The following is a 22,582-nucleotide window of genomic DNA, read 5'->3' on the forward strand; positions in this document are numbered from 1 at the left end:
AACCATTATTCTCACCCGCAATCATTTCATGTTCCAGGACGATTTCTATCTACAGGTCCGTGGCACCGCGATGGGCTCCAACATAGCGCCCCCCTATGCAAATTGCTACATGGCGGACTTTGAAGAGAGTAAGATATACCCACACCCCATGTTCTGTAGCAACGTACTACTCTGGAAACGTTACATAGATAACGTCTTTTGCATATGGGGGGGCACGTTGGAAGCCCTCGCGTCCTTCTTTGATTGGCTCAATACAGCCTGGCCTGGCATTTCTTTTACTATGTCACAGGATCCCAATAAAATCAATTTTCTGGACACAATGGTCATCCTTCATCCTGATGGCTCCATTTCCACTGACCTCTACACAAAAAGCACCGACCGTAACAGTTTGCTGCACTTTACGAGTTTCCACCCCACATCCACCAAGAAATCGGTACCCAAATCCCAATTTCATCAGGTCTCAAAAATTGTGTCAGATGCAGATCGGCGACCAGTTCGCTTACAAGAAATGGCCACTAAATTTACCCAACGTGGGTATCCGTCGTCCATCCTTCAGGACGCTAGCTCACCCTCACCCCCGCGACCCAATAGAGCCAAGAATCGTATCCCATTCATTCATTCATACCACCCATTCGCCTATATCTTACACAGGTCTATACGTAGGCACTGGCATCTACTAGCAAAGGCCCACCCTAATGTTCCAGAATTCCATAATCCATTCCTTCCTTGCTTCAAGCGCCCTCCAAATCTAAAGGATACACTAGTCAGGGCGGATGTAGGATCAAATAAAGCAGCCCCACGACAACGTTTCCTACAAAACCCTCGCACAGGAACATTTCCATGCCTCAACTGTTCACAGTGCCATAATGTTCTGAAGGGCTCCTCTTTTCATCACCCTCACTCTGGTAAAATATTTCACATCCCTGACTACTTTACCTGTTCCTCCTCATGGGTCATATACCTGATAAAATGCCCATGTGGTCTCCTATACGTAGGAGAGACCACACAACCCATATGCGATCGGATCTCGAAACATAAGTCCACGATTCGCTGCAAACATCTTCTACTACCCATCCCGTCACACTTTAATACTCAGGGTCACAACATCTCACAATTACGGTTCCAAGTAATTGAGCACATCCCCCCTATGAGACGGGGTGGGGATCGTGTGGCCCGTTTAAAACGTAGAGAGGCCTACTGGATTCACACTTTGGAGACTCTCCATCCGTTGGGTCTCAATAGGGAGTACGACTTGGCTTCATTTATCTGAATCCCCTATTTGATCAGTTGATATTTGATATTTGATATTTGATATTTTTTATATATCTTTGTTTAAACTTCTCATCCACAGCAAAGCGGACATTTAGTGGTTCCCTTGATGAGGTTGGCAACCTTATAAATGTTTGACATTGTAACCTTGCCCCGTGTTCACTTCACATGGTCTTACATTGTATATAATGCTGTTTTCTCATTGTTTAAACATATGTACCATTATACCATGTCATTTTCCTTGCACACAGGCGAAGTTCCAGTATTAAGTGGTTGCATTTACATGTCATATATGCCATGTGTGTAATTATGTTCTTTCTCTATTATTAGAGCCGTTTATACTGAAGTCACTTCTACCACTCTATGACCGCACTGGATCAAGCTCTTCTTCCTCTTTCACCATTCCTACAACTTATATGGCCGAATCCAGCACTGAATACCGGCATAAACCTCGGAGCTCCTTTACCACATACAGGATCTCCGTTAGGCACCGCCCCTCTTTCTATCTTCAGCACTGAGAGACAATCCTACTGGGTGGAACTTAGTTGACCGCAGCATGTTCCCTAGGAACAACTACACGGAGATACGTCACTTCCGCCGGCCCCTGTCATGCTGGTGTGCCGGCTTCTCAGCCGCACACATGCTTGACAGACACATTCAAGTTCTCATGAGGTCACTTCCGGTACTACGAGCGCTAATTTGCATTGGTGTAAAGCGCCAAAAGGGACACTCCCCAGGCCTATTTAGTAGCGGCTCTCACACCCCCACATCAGACCAGCGGCGGAAACCGCGTCTGACCACGGCACATCACGTCTGGCCGCCATCAGGTAATGTTTAGTTTGCGCTGCCTTACACCACTCCCATACAGCCCTTTCTATTATGGCGCTCACCCTATGTTTTCTTTACCCCTAGCATTCTCATCAGTTCAGCGCTTTGATAAGGTATCTCTAAACGGGTATTTTTTCACAATACAGCATCTTTAGTCACGCTCCTAACTTACCCCTTATGTGACTTATAGACGCTGCATGTATGTGTGCCCCGAGACATTTCTGTCTCTTATGCCCAGGCCTCACCATAGTACGGTACGTGTCTCACATTACCACCTTCTTATATCTCACCTAGTGGATAGATAATGCCTTTATATATCGCACGGTTCTCTTCAGCATGTACTTTCGCCTATTTACTTGACCTGCTACCTCATTGATGCCGCACTATATCTGAATTTCATCTATGTATATACTTTTGTTGTTTATATTATTTTTGTTATATTACTTTGGTTTTTTCACCTGTAGTAACTGATGAAGGTCCGTATGTGGGACCGAAACGTTTATTGGGTACTACAAATAAAAGTTCACACACGCATCAAGTTGAGTGCTAGGTTTTTTCTTTAGCCGGTAAAAAACAGACATGTGAACAGCTCCACAGACTACAATGGGTACTTGTTGTATCCGTAAGACAGAACAGATAGTCTGAAAAAGGCCTTAGACCATAAGAAAATGAGCAATTTAAGCTTACCAACTCTGCAAACGTCCTGTATACTTTGAGGATATTAGCAGTCAAGTTCATTGCCCAGATGTTTTGCTGCAGTGCTCACATTGAATAAAAATGTTACACAAGCTCTGGGAGACCGGTGCTGAAATCACCGGAACGGCACCAGTGCAAGAGATTTGCTTTGATTTTTTTCTGTTGTTGTTGTTGTTGCTATTATTATTTATTTTTCTATACTATTATTAAAAGTTCTCTACTATTTTGCTGTTGTAGAGTCCTGATTGTCCTATGACTTCTGCAGCCCTGCTCCTGACTATAGTCTGCTCTCTCCACTTTCCCATCCCTTCTCTCAGTGGTAGGCCGGTTTCACACGTCAGTGGCTCCGGTACGTGAGGTGACAGTTTCCTCACGTACCGGAGCCACTGACACACGTAGACCCATTAAAATCAATGCATCTGTGCAGATGTCATTGATTTTTTGCGGACCGTAATTATCTGGACGTGTGGGACAGCCCTTACATATAGCATGAGAGAGGGGTGGGAGCATGTCAATGGGCGATGATAATATGGAGGGGTAAAAAGGAACAAGTCATCAAGAAGGGTAGATCATACAGGCAGTACTGAGAGTAGGTAGGAAGATAAGTACACACATGTGGGCGGAGGGAAGGAGGATGTGGGGAATGTGTTGTGAATTTGCTTTTTGCTCCCTCTAGTGGTTACTAGTTTTTGACTCTGGTTTTTCTGTCATTCCTTTTATCCGCACCTGGGTCGTTAGTTAGGGGTGTTGCTATATAAGCTCCCTGGACCTTCAGTTCAATGCCTGGCAACGTAGTTATCAGAGCTAGTCTGCTGTGCTCTTGTCTACTGATCCTGGTTCCAGTTATATCAGCTAAGTCTGCCTTTTGCTTTTTGCTATTTGTTTTGGTTTTGTATTTTTGTCCAGCTTGTTCCAAATCTATATCCTGACCTTTGCTGGAAGCTCTAGGGGACTGGTGTTCTCCCCCCGGACCGTTAGACGGTTCGGGGGTTCTTGAATTTCCAGTGTGGATTTTGATAGGGTTTTTGTTGACCATATAAGTTACCTTTCTTTATTCTGCTATCAGTTAGCGGGCCTCTCTGTGCTAAACCTGGTTCATTTCTGTGTTTGTCATTTCCTCTTACCTCACCGTCATTATTTGTGGGGGGCTTCTATCCAGCTTTGGGGTCCCCTTCTCTGGAGGCAAGAAAGGTCTTTGTTTTCCTCTACTAGGGGTAGCTAGATTCTCCGGCTGGCGCGTGTCATCTAGAATCAACGTAGGAATGATCCCCGGCTACTTCTAGTGTTGGCGTTAGGAGTAGATATATGGTCAACCCAGTTACCACTGCCCTATGAGCTGGATTTTTGTATTCTGCAGACTTCCACGTTCCTCTGAGACCCTCGCCATTGGGGTCACAACAGTTTGCCAGGCCAGTATTAAATGTTTAATGCATTGCAGAAGAGGGATTATAAGAAAGAAGATTCTGAGTTTTTTTTTTTTTTTTCTTTCTCCTTCCCCTTTACCTCAGAGTGGCTATGCTTGCTGCAGACATGAATGTCCAGACCTTGATTACAAGTGTGGACCAGCTGGCTACTCGTGTGCAGGGCATACAAGACTATGTTATCAGAAATCCTAGGTCAGAACCTAAAATACCGATTCCTGAACTGTTTTCCGGAGACAGGTTTAAGTTTAGGAATTTCGTGAATAATTGTAAATTGTTTTTGTCCCTGAGACCCTGTTCATCAGGAGATTCTGCTCAGCAAGTAAAAATTGTTATTTCGTTCTTACGGGGCGACCCTCAGGATTGGGCTTTTTCGCTGGCGCCAGGAGATCCGGCATTGGCTGATCTTGATGCGTTTTTTCTGGCGCTCGGTTTACTTTATGAGGAACCCAATCTTGAGATTCAGGCAGAAAAGGCCTTGCTGTCTATGTCTCAGGGGCAGGACGAGGCTGAAGTGTATTGCCAAAAATTTCGGAAATGGTCCGTGCTGACACATTGGAACGAGTGTGCACTGGCTGCTAATTTTAGAAATGGCCTTTCTGAAGCCATTAAGAATGTTATGGTGGGTTTTCCCATTCCCGCAGGTCTGAATGATACTATGGCACTGGCTATTCAAATTGACCGGCGGTTGCGGGAGCGCAAAACCGCAAATTCCCTCATGGTGTTGTCTGAACAGACACCTGATTTAATGCAATGTGATAGAATCCTGACTAGAAATGAGCGGAAAATTCATAGACGCCGGAATGGCTTGTGCTACTACTGTGGTGATTCTACACATGTTATCTCAGCATGCTCTAAACGTATAGCTAAGGTTGTTAGTCCTGTCACCGTTGGTAATTTGCAACCTAAATTTATTCTGTCTGTAACTTTGATTTGCTCACTGTCATCTTATCCTGTCATGGCGTTTGTAGATTCAGGTGCTGCCCTGAGTCTCATGGATCTCTCATTTGCTAAGCGCTGTGGATTTACTCTTGAACCATTAGAAAATCCTATTCCTCTTAGGGGTATTGATGCTACACCATTGGCAGCAAATAAACCGCAGTATTGGACTCAGGTTACCATGTGCATGACTCCTGAACACCGCGAGGTGATACGTTTCCTGGTTTTACATAAAATGCATGATTTGGTCGTTTTGGGGCTGCCATGGTTACAGACCCATAATCCAGTCCTGGACTGGAAGGCTATGTCAGTCTCAAGTTGGGGCTGTCGTGGTATTCATGAGGATTCCCTGCCTGTGTCTATTGCTTCTTCTACGCCTTCGGAAGTTCCGGAGTATTTGTCTGATTATCAGGATGTCTTCAGTGAGTCTGAGTCCAGTGCACTGCCTCCTCATAGGGACTGTGACTGTGCTATAGATTTGATCCCAGGCAGTAAATTTCCTAAGGGAAGACTGTTTAATCTGTCGGTACCTGAACATACCGCTATGCGTTCATATATCAAGGAGTCTCTGGAAAAAGGACATATTCGTCCGTCTTCTTCCCCTCTTGGTGCGGGATTCTTTTTTGTGGCAAAAAAGGACGGATCTTTGAGACCTTGTATTGATTATCGGCTTTTAAATAAGATCACTGTCAAATTTCAGTATCCTTTACCGCTGTTGTCTGACTTGTTTGCCCGGATTAAGGGTGCCAAGTGGTTCACCAAGATAGACCTTCGTGGTGCGTACAACCTTGTGCGCATTAAGCAAGGTGATGAATGGAAAACCGCATTCAATACGCCCGAAGGTCATTTTGAGTACTTGGTGATGCCTTTTGGGCTTTCCAATGCGCCTTCAGTTTTTCAGTCCTTTATGCATGACATTTTCCGGAAGTATCTGGATAAATTTTTGATTGTTTATCTGGATGATATTTTGGTTTTTTCTGATAATTGGGATTCGCATGTGGAGCAGGTCAGGTTGGTCTTTAAAATTTTGCGTGAAAATTCTTTGTTTGTCAAGGGCTCAAAGTGTCTCTTTGGTGTACAGAAGGTTCCCTTTTTGGGGTTCATTTTTTCCCCTTCTGCGGTGGAGATGGACCCAGTCAAGGTCCGAGCTATTCTTGATTGGACTCAGCCCTCGTCAGTTAAGAGTCTTCAGAAGTTCTTGGGCTTCGCTAACTTCTACCGTCGTTTTATCGCTAATTTTTCTAGCATTGTGAAACCTTTGACGGATATGACCAAGAAGGGCTCCGATATAGCTAACTGGGCTCCTGCTGCCGTGGAGGCTTTCCAGGAGTTGAAACGCCGGTTTACTTCGGCGCCTGTTTTGTGCCAGCCTGACGTCTCACTTCCCTTTCAGGTTGAGGTGGATGCTTCGGAAATTGGGGCAGGGGCCGTTTTGTCGCAGAGAGGCCCTGGTTGCTCTGTTATGAAACCTTGTGCCTTTTTCTCTAGGAAGTTTTCGCCTGCCGAGCGAAATTATGATGTGGGCAATCGGGAGTTGTTGGCCATGAAATGGGCATTTGAGGAGTGGCGTCATTGGCTCGAGGGTGCTAAGCATCGTGTGGTGGTCTTGACTGATCACAAAAATCTGATGTATCTCGAGTCTGCTAAACGCCTTAATCCGAGACAGGCCCGCTGGTCATTGTTTTTCTCCCGCTTTGATTTTGTTGTCTCGTATTTACCAGGTTCAAAGAATGTGAAGGCCGATGCTCTTTCTAGGAGCTTTGTGCCTGATGCTCCTGGAGTCGCTGATCCTGTTGGTATTCTTAAAGATGGAGTTATCTTGTCAGCTATTTCTCCGGATCTGCGACGTGTGTTGCAGAGATTTCAGGCTGATAGGCCTGAGTCTTGTCCACCTGACAGACTGTTTGTCCCGAATAAGTGGACCAGCAGAGTCATTTCCGAGGTTCATTCCTCGGTGTTGGCAGGTCACCCGGGAATTTTTGGCACCAGAGATCTGGTGGCCAGGTCCTTTTGGTGGCCTTCCTTGTCAAGGGATGTGCGGTCATTTGTGCAGTCCTGTGGGACTTGTGCTCGAGCTAAGCCTTGCTGTTCTCGTGCCAGCGGTTTGCTCTTGCCCTTGCCTGTCCCGAAGAGACCTTGGACACATATCTCCATGGATTTCATTTCTGATCTTCCGCTATCTCAGGGCATGTCCGTTATCTGGGTGATATGTGATCGCTTCTCCAAGATGGTCCATTTGGTTCCTTTGCCTAAGCTGCCTTCCTCTTCCGATCTGGTTCCTGTGTTTTTCCAGAACGTGGTTCGTTTGCACGGCATCCCTGAGAATATTGTGTCAGACAGAGGATCCCAGTTCGTTTCCAGGTTCTGGCGATCCTTTTGTAGTAGGATGGGCATTGATTTGTCGTTTTCGTCTGCTTTCCATCCTCAGACTAATGGACAGACGGAGCGAACCAATCAGACTTTGGAGGCTTATTTGAGGTGTTTTGTCTCTGCTGATCAGGACGATTGGGTGACATTCTTGCCGTTGGCTGAGTTTGCCCTTAATAATCGGGCTAGTTCCGCCACCTTGGTTTCGCCTTTTTTCTGCAACTCTGGTTTCCATCCTCGCTTTTCTTCGGGTCATGTGGAGCCTTCTGACTGTCCTGGGGTGGATTCTGTGGTGGATAGGTTGCAGCAGATCTGGAATCATGTGGTGGACAACTTGAAGTTGTCACAGGAGAAGGCTCAGCGCTTTGCCAACCGCCGCCGCGGTGTGGGTCCCCGACTACGCGTTGGGGATTTGGTGTGGCTTTCTTCCCGCTTTGTTCCTATGAAGGTCTCCTCTCCCAAATTTAAACCTCGTTTTATTGGGCCTTACAAGATATTGGAAATCCTTAATCCTGTATCTTTTCGTCTGGATCTTCCTGTGTCATTTGCTATTCACAATGTATTTCATAGGTCCTTGTTGCGGCGGTACATTGTGCCTGTAGTTCCTTCTGCTGAGCCTCCTGCTCCGGTGTTGGTTGAGGGCGAGTTGGAGTACGTGGTGGAGAAGATCTTGGATTCTCGCCTCTCCAGGCGGAGGCTTCAGTACCTGGTCAAGTGGAAGGGCTATGGTCAGGAGGATAATTCCTGGGTGGTCGCCTCTGATGTTCATGCGGCCGATTTAGTTCGTGCCTTTCATGCCGCTCATCCTGATCGCCCTGGTGGTCGTGGTGAGGGTTCGGTGACCCCTCACTAAGGGGGGGGTACTGTTGTGAATTTGCTTTTTGCTCCCTCTAGTGGTTACTAGTTTTTTGACTCTGGTTTTTCTGTCATTCCTTTTATCCGCACCTGGGTCGTTAGTTAGGGGTGTTGCTATATAAGCTCCCTGGACCTTCAGTTCAATGCCTGGCAACGTAGTTATCAGAGCTAGTCTGCTGTGCTCTTGTCTACTGATCCTGGTTCCAGTTATATCAGCTAAGTCTGCCTTTTGCTTTTTGCTATTTGTTTTGGTTTTGTATTTTTGTCCAGCTTGTTCCAAATCTATATCCTGACCTTTGCTGGAAGCTCTAGGGGACTGGTGTTCTCCCCCGGACCGTTAGACGGTTCGGGGGTTCTTGAATTTCCAGTGTGGATTTTGATAGGGTTTTTGTTGACCATATAAGTTACCTTTCTTTATTCTGCTATCAGTTAGCGGGCCTCTCTGTGCTAAACCTGGTTCATTTCTGTGTTTGTCATTTCCTCTTACCTCACCGTCATTATTTGTGGGGGGCTTCTATCCAGCTTTGGGGTCCCCTTCTCTGGAGGCAAGAAAGGTCTTTGTTTTCCTCTACTAGGGGTAGCTAGATTCTCCGGCTGGCGCGTGTCATCTAGAATCAACGTAGGAATGATCCCCGGCTACTTCTAGTGTTGGCGTTAGGAGTAGATATATGGTCAACCCAGTTACCACTGCCCTATGAGCTGGATTTTTGTATTCTGCAGACTTCCACGTTCCTCTGAGACCCTCGCCATTGGGGTCACAACAGGAATGGCTGTGTTTGAGCGCATAGAGAAATTATGGGGATAGATGAGGGAATCCTCAGACATTCATCAGCATCAGTATCTGTCGGTACACAAAGATCCCTCATAAAGGCTATGGGATTATATAATAGCTAGTGGCAGCATCGGTGTACTAGAATCACTGCCGTCACATTCGGTATGAATGGGAGAGTCAACCCACAAAAGAAATGGAAATCTAGGAGCAAGCTGCACATCAGATGGTCTAACAGTGAAATAAGAAATGAAGATTGCAAACTGAAAGTTAAAGGTGTTGTCCTATACCTAAAATGTCCTTTATAAATATCTATCTTGAACCCCTAAACACTTTAGTAATTTGCACCTGCAGTACATGATGGCGGCGCCTGGTGGCTATCCTAAGAATATGACATCACTATTGTAGTGTCCACACTTTGCAAGTAATCCACACTAGTAAATCTTCATTATCTTTATTTCTCTTTAGCACGTTGCATAAGCTTGTCTCTGCATGCATGACAAAGTGAAAGTAACTTCTCCCCCTCCTCTCTGTAACTACCCACAATTCTCTACATCTCATCTTTCTTAAAGAGACAAGGTACAAGATTTAACTAATGCATATTACAACATCCCCTTTTTTTTTTTTTTTTTTTTTAAACGAATAAAACTAAAATAAAATAACATGAACTAATGATGCAACAAGAAAAATGTCCAAGAAAACGTATGTCCATTTTGCCCTGTTAAAGAAAAAGAAGTCACGCTTCTTCAATAAGTCTGGATGGAGCCCTTCTCTCTCTTGATGGATAACGTCTGGGCTCAGCGATGGTGTCCATTAATGAAGAACTTGTTGCCTCCTGGTGATTCTCTCCACTGTTGAGTGCCGAATCTTCCCCCAGAGAATGTCCATTGTCATTATTTTGAGGAATAATTTTGAAATGTGAAGAGCTTCGAGTTATGGAGTGTCCATCCCTCTCAGCCGTGACCATGCTGCCTTTCTTGTCAATAACGTTATATTTTGCGGGACAATATGCAGCTGAAGTCTTGTTGGTTGGTCTCTGACGCACCACAACGACGTCACCTCTTTTGATAGCATTTGGCTGTGCCCTTCGCCTTCTGTCTGCATAGTGTTTCATGGTTTGTTTGTTGGAAGAGTCTGCTAAGCGCACAGAGGAGTCACTTGGTACAGGACGACTGACTATGTCAGGGATTCGTATATGCAGAGTTCTGCCAAACATTAGATGCGCTGGAGCAGCATTGGTAGTAGAATGTGGCGTATTGCGGTAATTGCGCATGAATTTGTACAATGACTGTTTCAGTGGGGTGTGCTCCAGGCTAGCTGCCTTGATTCGTTTCCCCATGGTGCGCATGAAGCGTTCGACTATTCCATTTGCTTGCGGCCAGCACGGTGTGATTTTTCTGTGACTGAACCCCAAGTATTCAGCAAATTGTGTGAACACGTGTCCATTGAATGGAGGTCCATTGTCCGTTTTGACCACTCTTGGAATGCCATATGCTGAAAATATGTTATCCAGTTCTGGTATCACACTAGTAGCAGATGTTGAAGAGATAAAAGAAATGACAGGGTATCTGGAATATTCGTCAATTGTTACTAGAATGTATTGGCCATTTGGTAACGGTCCATATATATCGACTGCCACCTCCTCCCAGACAGCAGTGGGTAGAGGTGACATTTGTAAAGGCTCCAGCTGTGATGATGGAGTGATAACTTGGCAGGTGGAACAGTGTTTAACCTTCTCTTCCACCAATTGATCCATGTTTGGGAACCACACTTTTTCTCTGAGTAATTTCTTTGTGCCAACAATTCCCAGATGACCTTCATGCGCTATCTGTATTACTAAGCTGCGCAGAGTCTTAGGTACAACCAATTTGGTACCTCGAAGGATGAGGCATTCCTCAGTGACAGATAGTTCATACCGTACACTTGAGAATAGTTTTAATTCTGTCAGATCAATCTCAGGATCGGGAAATTTTTCTCTTTGAATTTCATGCCACCTTCGATTTCGGATGATTTGTATTAAAGCACGTAGTGTCTTGTCACTTGTTGTGGCGTTCACAAAGTGATCAATGGAAAGAGCTTTTGGTACTGCATGGGCTGTAATGAAGCATATGTATTCTTCAATGGCGGAATGCTCAGGTAGATCATCAGTCATCGGATGTCTTGACAGATAGTCAGCGGGATTGCTGAATTTTCCAGGCTTGTGGACAATTTTGTAGTTGTAGTCCTGTAGACGTAGACCCCACCGTTCTATGCGTGCAGGCATTTTAGCTCTGGGATTTCCAAAGATCGTAAGGAGTGCTTGATGATCTGTGACAACAGTGAAGGGAGCTCCATACAGAAATAAGTGAAAATGTTCGCATCCCCAGACAACTGCCAAGCTTTCTTTTTCAGGTTGTGAATATTTCCGTTCCGTGCTTGTTAAGCTTTTACTTGCATAAGAAATAATCTGAGGATTTTGATTGTTATCTTTATATTGTGCTAAGATGGCACCCAGCCCCACGGGACTGGCGTCCACAATTAGCTCAGTTTGGAGAGCTGGATCAAAATAGGCCATTGTGGTTGTTGAGCAAAGTTCAGTTTTAATTGTTTCAAATGCATTTTGACAGTCTGGAGACCATTGAAAAACACAACTCTGTTTTGTAAGTTCCCTTAATGGACTGTTAATTGTTGAGAAGTTTGGAATGTATCTAGCACAATAACTGGCCATTCCAAGAAACGAGCGTACTTCACTGGCATCTTGTGGAATTGAGGCTGATTTAATGGATTCCACTTTCTTGGGATCAGGTTGTACCCCTTTTGCCGAAAAAATATGACCGTAAAACTCTAATGAATTTTTATCAAATTCACATTTTTCCTTGTTTAAGGTGAGTCCAGCAGAGAGGAGGCATTCAAAGACGGCATATAGAGCACGATTGTGTTCAGCTTGAGTTTTGCCAAACACCAGTATGTCATCACTGTAATTAAAGGCATTTGGAATGTTCTGAATAACGCCCCTTATTGCATCCTGAAAAATTTCCGCTGCAGAGCAGACCCCAAAAGTCAATCTTTTATATCTTCTGAGGCCCACATGTGTGGAAAATGTTGTCAAATATCTGGATTCTGGACTCAGCTCTAACTGGTGATAGCCCTTATTGAGATCGAGTTTTGAAAAGACGGTCGCTCTATTTAACACATGAATGATGTCATCAATTGTGGGTGAGATATGTCTTTCTCTCTGAATGGCAGTGTTGGGTAGGCGCATGTCAACACACAATCTCACCTGGTCAGGAGCCTTTGGTTTAGGAACTACCACCAGTGGTGAGACCCAGGGAGTGGGCCCAGTAACGGTTTCGATAACGTCCTCGTCCATGAGGAATTGGAGTTCTTTTTCTACTTTCCTTCTCAGGTGAAATGGAATGCGCCTATGTGACTGGGCCACTGGGCGAACACTATCGTCCACATGAAGATGTACTTGAGAGTCTTTTAGTTTCCCCAAGCCACTAAATAGGGAGGGAAAATTATTCACCATGGTTTGTATATCCATGTCCGCAGGATCAGTTATGGTATGGATAATTTGGATGAGACCTAGCTTCAAGGCAGTGTGATAGCTGAGAAGACAGCCTCCTGATCCTTGTAACGCATGAAAGGTAGTTTTCTGCTTATTGTCTTTATAGCTCAGTTCAACATCAAACTGCCCTCTGGTAGTTAGAGGTATTTTAGATCCATATGGGAAGATTTTAGTATGTACTTGCTGCAAAACTGGCTTTGTCTTCAATTGCTCATAGGTAGTGCTGTCTATGATGTCCACTGACGCTCCCGTATCTATTGTAAACGTGATATTGGTGTCGCAGATTGGGAGTGTGATACAGGGGGACTGTACAGAGCCAGTGGCAGAGGTGGTGAACACATAGTTTTCTGCTCCAGATGCTTCTTCTGTATCCTGATTTACCATTTTTACATCTGCAGGCCGTGTCATAGGCAGAGAAGGCTTGTATTGTGCTGATCTGCAGACAGCTGCCAAATGGTTCCCTTTTCCACACTTATTGCATGTCTGTCCTATAGCTGGACATCTGTCCAGGCGGTGAGGGAACTCCTGTCCACATCTATAGCATTTTTTCTGTTTTGGGGTTTGCTTGTCTTGTGTATTTTTATGCACGAGATTATGTACCTGTGACTTTTCCCCATTCTCCATTGTAGTAGCCTGATGATCTGCTATTTCCGTAGCACGGGCTATTTTGAGTAATTCATGTAAAGAGAGATCTTGCTGCAGAGCTTTGCGCCTTATTTTGTTAGATGAGCAGGTGACGATTACCTGAGTTAGGATTTCATCATCTATATCTGTGAATGCACATCCATGTGCTAGCTCCCTCAGTTGTGTGACATAGGTGTCTATGGATTCTTCGGGAAGCTGCTTAGCAATTCTGAATTTGTATCTCTCATATCTGATGTTTTGTTTGGGATTGAAGTAATCAGTGAGAGCTTTGCTGCAATCGCTGTATGTATCTGTCTCAGATGCAGGTAATGTGCAGTAGATATCATAGACTCCTGTGCCTGCACAATGTAAAAGTAATGCTTTCTTTCTTTTCTCCTCTTTTATATCTATGGCTTCTAGAAAGTTCTCAAATCTGCTCAACCATTTTCTCCAGTTATGGGAGAGATTAGTGACATCAGTCATATCAAACTGTGGGAAACTGTGTAAGTATTCAGCCATGATGAAGTTTTTCAGTGGTGCAGCCGTGTGGATCAGTAAAATAGGGATTAGTACTCACTGCAGCAGAAGATTTTCATCCCATCCTCGTCGCCAGTTGTAGTGTCCACACTTTGCAAGTAATCCACACTAGTAAATCTTCATTATCTTTATTTCTCTTTAGCACGTTGCATAAGCTTGTCTCTGCATGCATGACAAAGTGAAAGTAACTTCTCCCCCTCCTCTCTGTAACTACCCACAATTCTCTACATCTCATCTTTCTTAAAGAGACAAGGTACAAGATTTAACTAATGCATATTACAACTATCTATCTGCTGGACATCCCTCTTTGGCTACTTTTACGCATCATTTACGGGGCATGCTCCATTAAAAAAAATGGAATCCGTTGCCGGATTCATCATTTCATGGATCTAGCGCCATAGGATTTCATTATAGCAAACTCCAGACGCCGCTGTAGTTTTTTTTACGGAAAAAAAACGTTTCTATGTCCGTTTTTTTCCGGCCGCTGGAAAACAAATTTTCGACGGATCCGGCGAAAAGTGGATGAAACGTGAGGCCATCCGTCACAATCTATACAAGTCTATAAGAAAAAAAACGGATCCGGCAGCAACTTTTGCCGGATCCGTTTTTTTCAAAATTCGTCAGATTAAGCCTGACAAAAAAACCTGATGTGTGAAAGTAGCCAGTAAGCATACATGTCCTGCGTCAGTATTGGTAAGGTCTGCATGTTGAGATTGGACACACTGATTACTGCTGATGACCCTTCTCTTATTTTTAAGACTGAAAAGTGGGTGGATGCCATGATGTTCCCAAAGAGAATGAAGATTGTACTTACCCAATACTGTGCAGGAAACTAACGACACCCCCTAAAATGGGTAATAATTATTAGTTAGGTGTAACATCTATAAATCATCACCTAAAACTGCCGGCAACACAAGAATAAAGTCTTCAATGCACAATAGATGACTGTCGGCAGAACGATTGCTCAGCTGACGATACACAGGAGTGCTCACTTGTCCAGCCACTTCTGTGTTCTGCATGGAAGCCCCTGACAGACCCCTGGTAATTGCTCATCTCTAAAAAAAAAAATGAAAGCCACACCTGCTGGAAATTGGATATGGCAGATCCTTATCTTCAGATATAATCTGCCAGGGGAGAGTCAGGAGGCCCCAATGTCCATAAGACTATCAGCCAATCCTGCCAATACCAATCTCGGTAAGTTCGAATGACCTCAGTCTAAGGCCGGCGTCACACTCGGCGTAAGACAATACGGTCCGTATTTTACGGCCGTAATACGGCCGAAATACGGTGAAATGTTCCCAAAATAGTGATCCGTAGTCAGGGTGTGTCAGCGTATTTTGCGCATGGCATCCTCCGTATGTAATCCGTATGGCATCCGTACTGCGAGATTTTCGCGCAGGCTTGCAAAACCGACATCTAATGGATTTATGTGCTCAAATGTTCGGGAAAACATATATACAGTATATATATATATATATATATATATGTCATTGAGACACATATATATATATTCTGTATTTAGATTTCATTCAGCGCGATATGTGTTAAAAGCCGGTAATTCAATTGCCGGCTTCTCATTTCTCCTGCACAAACCCGACAGGATATGAGACATGGTTTACATACAGTAAACCATCTCATATCCCCATTTTTTTTGCATATTCCACACTACTAATGTTAGTAGTGTGTATGTGCAAAATTTCAGCGCTGTAGCTGCTGAAATAAAGGGTTAAATGGCGGAAAAAATTGGCGTGGGCTCCCGCGCAATTTTCTCCGCCAGAATGGTAAAGCCAGTGACTGAGGGCAGATATTAATAGCCAGGAGAGGGTCCTTGGTTATTGGCCCCCCCGTGGCTAAAAACATCTGCCCCCAGCCACCCCAGAAAAGGCACATCTGGAAGATGCGCCTATTCTGGCACTTGGCCACTCTCTTCCCACTCCCTGTAGCGGTGGGATATGGGGTAATGAAGGGTTAATGCCACCTTGCTATTGTAAGGTGACATTAAGCCAGATTAATAAAGGAGAGGCGTCAATTATGACACCTATCCATTATTAATCCAATTGTAGGAAAGGGTTAAAAAACACACACACACATGATTTAAAAGTATTTTAATGAAAAAAACACAGCGGTTGTTGTAATAATTTATTGTACTCTCAGTCCATCAGGAACACCCTCGCTTGGAAAAATAATAAACGCACAAGATACATACCTTCTGCTGTCAGATCAGGTCCCACGAAGTAATCCATCTGAAGGGGTTAACTAATATTACAGGCAGAGCTGCGATAATCCACTCGCTCTGCCTGTAATCCCCGGGTGCTGAAAGGAAAGCAGTGATCTATACTTACATTCAGTTGCGGTGATGCGCCCCTGCTGGATGTTCTCATGAACTGCAGCCTGGGAACTTTTTCCCACGCTACAGGTCATATGAGGACATCCACCAGGGGGCGCATCACCGCGACTGAAGGAAATGTAGGTCATTGACCTACATTTCATTCATTCGCGGTGATGCGCCCCCTGGTGGATGTCCTCATATGACCTGTAGCGTGGGAAAAAGTTCCCAGGCTGCAGTTCATGAGAACATCCAGCAGGGGCGCATCACCGCAACTGAATGTAAGTATAGATCACTGCTTTCCTTTCAGCACCCGGGGATTACAGGCAGAGCGAGTGGATTATCGCAGCTCTGCCTGTAATATTAGTTAACCCCTTCAGATGGATTACTTCGTGGGACCTGATCTGACAGCAGAAGGTATGTATCTTGTGCGTTTATTATTTTTCCAAGCGAGGGTGTTCCTGATGGACTGAGAGTACAATAAATTATTACAACAACCGCTGTGTTTTTTTCATTAAAATACTTTTAAATCATGTGTGTGTGTGTTTTTTAACCCTTTCCTACAATTGGATTAATAATGGATAGGTGTCATAATTGACGCCTCTCCATTATTAATCTGGCTTAATGTCACCTTCCAATAGCAAGGTGGCATTAACCCTTCATTACCCCATATCCCACCGCTACAGGGAGTGGGAAGAGAGTGGCCAAGTGCCAGAATTGGCGCATCTTCCAGATGTGCCTTTTCTGGGGTGGCTGGGGGCAGATGTTTTTAGCCACGGGGGGGGCCAATAACCATGGACCCTCTCCTGGCTATTAATATCTGCCCTCAGTCACTGGCTTTACCATTCTGGCGGAGAAAATTGCGCGGGAGCCCACGCCAATTTTTTCCGCCATTTAACCCTTTATTTCAGCAGCTACAGCGCTGAAATTTTGCACATACACACTACTAACATTAGTAATGTGGAATATGCAAAAAAAAAGGGGATATGAGATGGTTTACTGTATGTAAACCATGTCTCATATCCTGTCGGGTTTGTGCAGGAGAAATTAAAAGCCGGCAATTGAATTACCGACTTTTCACTAACACCGCTGCGTATTTCTCGCAAGTCACACTGCTGGTCAGTGTGGAATCCGTATTTTTCACGCCCCCATAGACTTTCATTGGCGATTTTTTTTGCGCAGTACGCTGACAAACGCAGCATGCTGCGATTTTGTACGGCCGTAGAAAGCCGTATAATACTGAACCGTAATATACGGCTAATAGGAGCAGCCCCATTGAGAATAATTGTGCCGTATGTTATGCGAGTTTTACGGACGTAGTTTCTGCGCTCTTACGTCCGTAAAACTCGCCAGTGTGACGCCGGCCTAATGTGCATGGGGCCCTAAGGCTCTGCTCACATCTCTTTTTATGAATATAGTTTTAGGTTGTGTCTTGTAAAGAGATAACATATAGATAACATACACATTTGGTCACATGCACCCAGCATATGCCAAAAGCGTGTCCATTTGGCATAAAACTGGACAGTATGAGTCAATATAATGTATAGGAAAGCATAATCAGCTTCACTTTGCAACACAAAGGGATACAGTAAAGTATATAATTTCCAAATGAGCGACGTATGACACTGCATGCCCATTAAGAGCCATACATCACAGCCTTCGAATGGAGATATACCTTGGACATCCCACTAGTCTCATCCTAAGGCCGGGGACACACTTAACGTATAAAAAAACGGTCCGTTTTAGATTGTGCGATTTTTTATCGCATAGCACTCGTCCGTATTACAGTCTAGTGTGACCCCGGCCTAAATTGTGCTCAGCTACTTCCATCAGTCTCACTGACGGATGCGCATCTCTGCTCCATTCAGTATGGAGCCTCAGTGCCCCATTCTCAAGGCTTTAGAGCTCCAATTTCGGGGATCTAGGGGGTCCCAGCGGTTGGACTCCAGTGATCAGCAAGTGATTCTCTTTCCTATGGTGGTCAGTGGATAACTTGATTTTTTGTGAATAACCCTTTAAGTAATGTGAAACTGAATAAAAAACGTGTCACCAGTTTTTCAAGCTAAGCCTGAGAGTATGTGCACACAGTGTTTTTCAGGTGGTTCCGATGCAAAACCTGTCTGAAAAAAAAAACGCAAAAGAATGAACATATTCATTTCTATATATTAACAAAAAACTTGCTGTTCATATGTTCAGGGATTTGAGCGCCTTTTAACCCCTTCAGATAGGCAAAGATGCCGGGCGTTATCTACGCTGAAAATGTATACTTTACAATACAGCAATGGGAGGGCTAAAAAATAACACCAGAGGCCAAAAACATTAAAAAAGCAATCAGGAAATTACCCAAATAAAACTAAAAGTAATGAAAGGATGACTTATATACAATGTGCTGTACCTGTTAAAACTTCATCGACTAATTGATAGATAACAATAAGGACGGCCTTCTGTAGCTTCTGCTTCTGTTGTTCCATAATTTGTGTAATGTTCTGGTCGATCACATCTAAACCTTTCTGACCCTGCTTTTGTGGCTTCAACCTGGTAGAGTCCAAATTGTTGGGGGGCTGTAAAGATATCAAAACAATAGGGAAACTTACAATTGGACCATTTTGCAAATATGTCCTTGCAAGGTGGTCTCAAATCAATTGGTTTCCTAGATTATTCCTTGAATGTAGAGGAAGATATAAGCACAGGTATTAATCAATAAGTGGTTTCTCTTAGGCCGGTTTCACACGTCAGTGGCTCCGGTACGTGAGGTGACAGTTTCCTCACGTACCGGAGCCACTGACACACGTAGACACATTAAAATCAATGCATCTGTGCAGATGTCATTGATTTTTTGCGGACCGTGTCTCCGTGTGCCAAACACGGAGACATGTCAGTGTTCGTGGGAGCGCACGTATTACACGGACCCATTAAAGGCAATGGGTCCGTGTAAAACACGTACCGCACACGGACGTTCTCCGTGTGCCGTGCAGGAGACAGTGCTCCAGTAAGCGCTGTCCCCCCCACATGGTGCTGAAGCCGCCATTCATATCTTCTGTGCAGCAGCGTTTGCTGTAAAGAAGATATGAATAATCCATTTTTTTAGTGGTATTTCGTGTTTAAAATAAAGCTCCATATCCCCACCCCCTGTGCGCCCCCCCCGCTGTTCTGAAAATACTCACCCGGCTCCCTCGTTGGCTGTCGCTGGGAAAAATGGATTATTCATATCTTCTTTACAGCAAACGCTGCTGCACAGAAGATATGAATCGCGGCTTCAGCACGATGCAGGGGACAGCGCTAAACTTTAGCGCTGTCTCCTGCACGGTGCGTGTGGTACCCAGTGGGAACACGGGAGGCACACGTGTGCCACACTGATGTGCCACAGAAACGCAGGGGCACACGGACACGGATAATTCCGGTACCGTTTTTTTCCGGTACCGGAATTATCTGGACGTGTGAGACTGGCCTTAGATAGATAACCCCTGACTATTAGCTATTGTCCTAAGAAATAGGGCTCTCACTATGGTACAGAACTGCCCATAGGAAAATGTATAGCTGATGGGAACTTATCTGGCAAAATCAGCTGTGAAGCACCCCGGTTGAAAGTGCTCACCACACATCTACAGTAGATACATTCCTTGAGTAGTTTAATTTCCCAAATAGTGTCACTTTTGAAAGGTTTTCACTGTTTAGGCACATCAGGGGCTCTCAAATCACGACATAGTGTCCGCTAATGATTCCAGCAAATTTTGTGTTCAAAATATCTACTACTTCGGATTTCTAGGACTACTTGGGATCTTCTTTTTAAAAAAAAAAAAAAAAACAGTTGGTGAAACAGGGCTAGAGATGGGGTCTGTTTTTTTAAATTGTGGGGTGGCTGTGGGCTCCTATTTTAGGCTGGGGTGGGGACCTTCCCAGTCTGATAATATACTGTCAGCCCGCAGGTGTCTGCTTTACCTTGGCTAGTTATTAAAAATAGGGGGGACCCCAAGGACTTCTATCTATCTATCTATCTATCTATCTATCTATCTATCTATCTATCTATCTATCTATCTATCTATCTAAGATTGCTTTATTAGTATGAAAACTAGCTTTAAATTACATGCAGAGTTAGGCTGCCGTCACACTAGCAGTATTTGGTCAGTATTTTACCTCAGTATGTGTAAGCCAAAACCAGGAGTGGGTGATAAATGCAGAAGTGGAGCATATGTTTCTATTATACTTTTCCTCTAATTGTTCCACTCCTGGTTTTGGCTTACAAATACTGATGTAAAATACTGACGAAATACTGCTAGTGTGACGGCAGCCTTACAGTGTGTAAAAGAAAATGTTAAAAGCACATTGCATGTGGATTGCAAACACATGTCATACGGATTGTGGTTGAGAAAATCGCATTGTACTCGCATGACACTCGCTTGACATTAGTCCTACTTTTCTCTATCAAAATCGGACCGATTTTTTATATCACTGTGGGACTCCAGCCTAAAAAGAGTTTTTGAGTTTGACATTTCTATCAACAATGGCAAAAAATCACCAGACATCCTACCTACCTCATCACTACTTGTACTGGTGCTGGGCTTGTCCTCTTGCTTATTGCGAGAATCACTTTTACCTAGTAAATAATATGAAAAGTGAGGAGTACTTCATTTACGAGCACAGGCATTGAGGCCATGTTCACACGTTCAGTATTTGGTCAGTATTTTACCTCAGTATTTGTAAGCCAAAATCAGGAGAGGAACAATGAGAGAAAAAGTATCATAGAAACACGTCACCACTTCTGTATTCATCACCCACTCCTGGTTTTGGCTTACAAATACTGACGTAAAATACTCACCAAATACTGAATGTGTGCATGTGGCCTTACAGCTATTTTCTGTTAGGCTGGAGACACATGAGCATATAGCATCCGATGCGAGAGCTTTGGATGCGATATGCTAATGACAGTCAGCTCCAGCTCTGCTGCGAGTGTAAGCCGATCTTCGGTGCTCTGTGCTCCATTTCTGTTGCAGCTGAGAACCGCAGCACAGGTGAGGAGGAGACGGAGAAAGTAATTTCTTCATCTCCTCCATTGCCTGTCACGGAGTATATCAGACTGCACTTGGGTGACATCAGAGTGCAGCCTAATGTTTCACACGCACCCATAGACTTGTATGCATGAGTGTGAGACGAATCTCGCCGCCAATTGCAGCATGCTGTGATTGTTTTCTCATACCAAATCTTCATGAGAAAATCATCTCGAATCTGCACTGTCCCATAGAATAACACTGGAACGAGTGCTATCCGATAAATCACCGGATAGCACTCAGCCGTGTTCGGGTATGTGCATACGTCAGGATTTCTTGCAGAAATTTTCCTGACAAAATCCGGACATTTCTGCCAGAAATCCGCATGCGTTTTTTTTTTTGCGTTTTTTACGCGTTTTTTGTGCGTTTTTTTTATGCAGATTTTTTGCGTTTTTTTCCTGACACTCCAATTTCATGGGAAATCCGCAAAAAATCTGCAAAAAATAATGAACATGTTGCTTCTTTTTCCGGATTGCGTTTTTTTTTTGCGGAAAAAAACGCAACATTTGCACAAAAAATGCGGAATGCATTCTAAATGATAGGATGCATAATGTATGCGTTTTTTATGCAGAATTATAGCATTTTTATCGGGGAAATCCGCAAAAAAAACGCAAAAAATCCTGAAGAAATCCTGACGTGTGCACATACCCATAAAAAGCAGTGTGAGTGAGGCTACATTTCCATGAAACATATTCACTGTGGACCTCCGGCAGCGGATAGGTGAGAAAGCCTCATAGTTTATCATTTGCAAAGAAAAAGGTGAAACTCACATCTACATCGGCAGCATAAGATGACACTGCGGATCTCAAACCCCCAATTTACACTGTAGATATATTTTGGTGCATGAGGTTTCTTAAAGGAAACCTGACAGCTGATCCCTGCTGGCTGATTCACAGGCTGCATGTATCGGACACTGGCTGGAAGATTTCAGCCAGTTATTTGTGAATCTGAAACACTGCGGCGTTTAAGAGGCAAACATACATTAAGGCTGCCGTCACACTAGCAATATTTGGTCAGTATTTTACATCAGTATCTGTAAGCCAAAACCAGGAGATGGTGATAAATACAGAAGTGGTGACGTGTTTCTATTATACTTTTCCTCTAATTGTTCCACTCCTGGTTTTGGAAGAAGCCACTAGGGGACCCGCCTGTCTGACTAGTCTCCCGTGCAGCTCGGTTCTGGCAGCTTTTAAAGTATGTTTTTCTCTGAAACGCTGCAAGGTTTCAGACTCAATAGTGTATACAAAAAAAGAATCTGGAAGGGTTTCAGACTCAAACATACCTGGCTGAATTAATCCAGCCAGTGCCTGATACATGCTGCCCGTGGATCGGATAGCATGTATCACTGTCAGGCTCCTG

At 44.2% G+C, this 22,582-nt stretch overlaps 1 protein-coding gene across 1 annotated transcript in view; it reads right to left on the minus strand.

Moving 5' to 3' along the window:
* LOC143805656 (uncharacterized) overlaps positions 1 to 22,582 on the minus strand; it is a 98,185-nt gene that overhangs the window by 18,469 nt on the left and 57,134 nt on the right. The window contains exons 15-17 of the mRNA XM_077285187.1: positions 20,711 to 20,772; positions 18,574 to 18,739; positions 14,667 to 14,697 (exon numbers count right to left, since the gene is read on the minus strand). Of these exons, the coding sequence (XP_077141302.1) occupies positions 14,667 to 14,697; positions 18,574 to 18,739; positions 20,711 to 20,772 (259 nt within the window). The remainder of the gene's footprint in view (positions 1 to 14,666; positions 14,698 to 18,573; positions 18,740 to 20,710; positions 20,773 to 22,582) is intronic.

This window comes from Ranitomeya variabilis, chromosome 2, assembly GCF_051348905.1.
Source record: "Ranitomeya variabilis isolate aRanVar5 chromosome 2, aRanVar5.hap1, whole genome shotgun sequence".
Lineage (NCBI taxonomy): Eukaryota > Metazoa > Chordata > Amphibia > Anura > Dendrobatidae > Ranitomeya > Ranitomeya variabilis.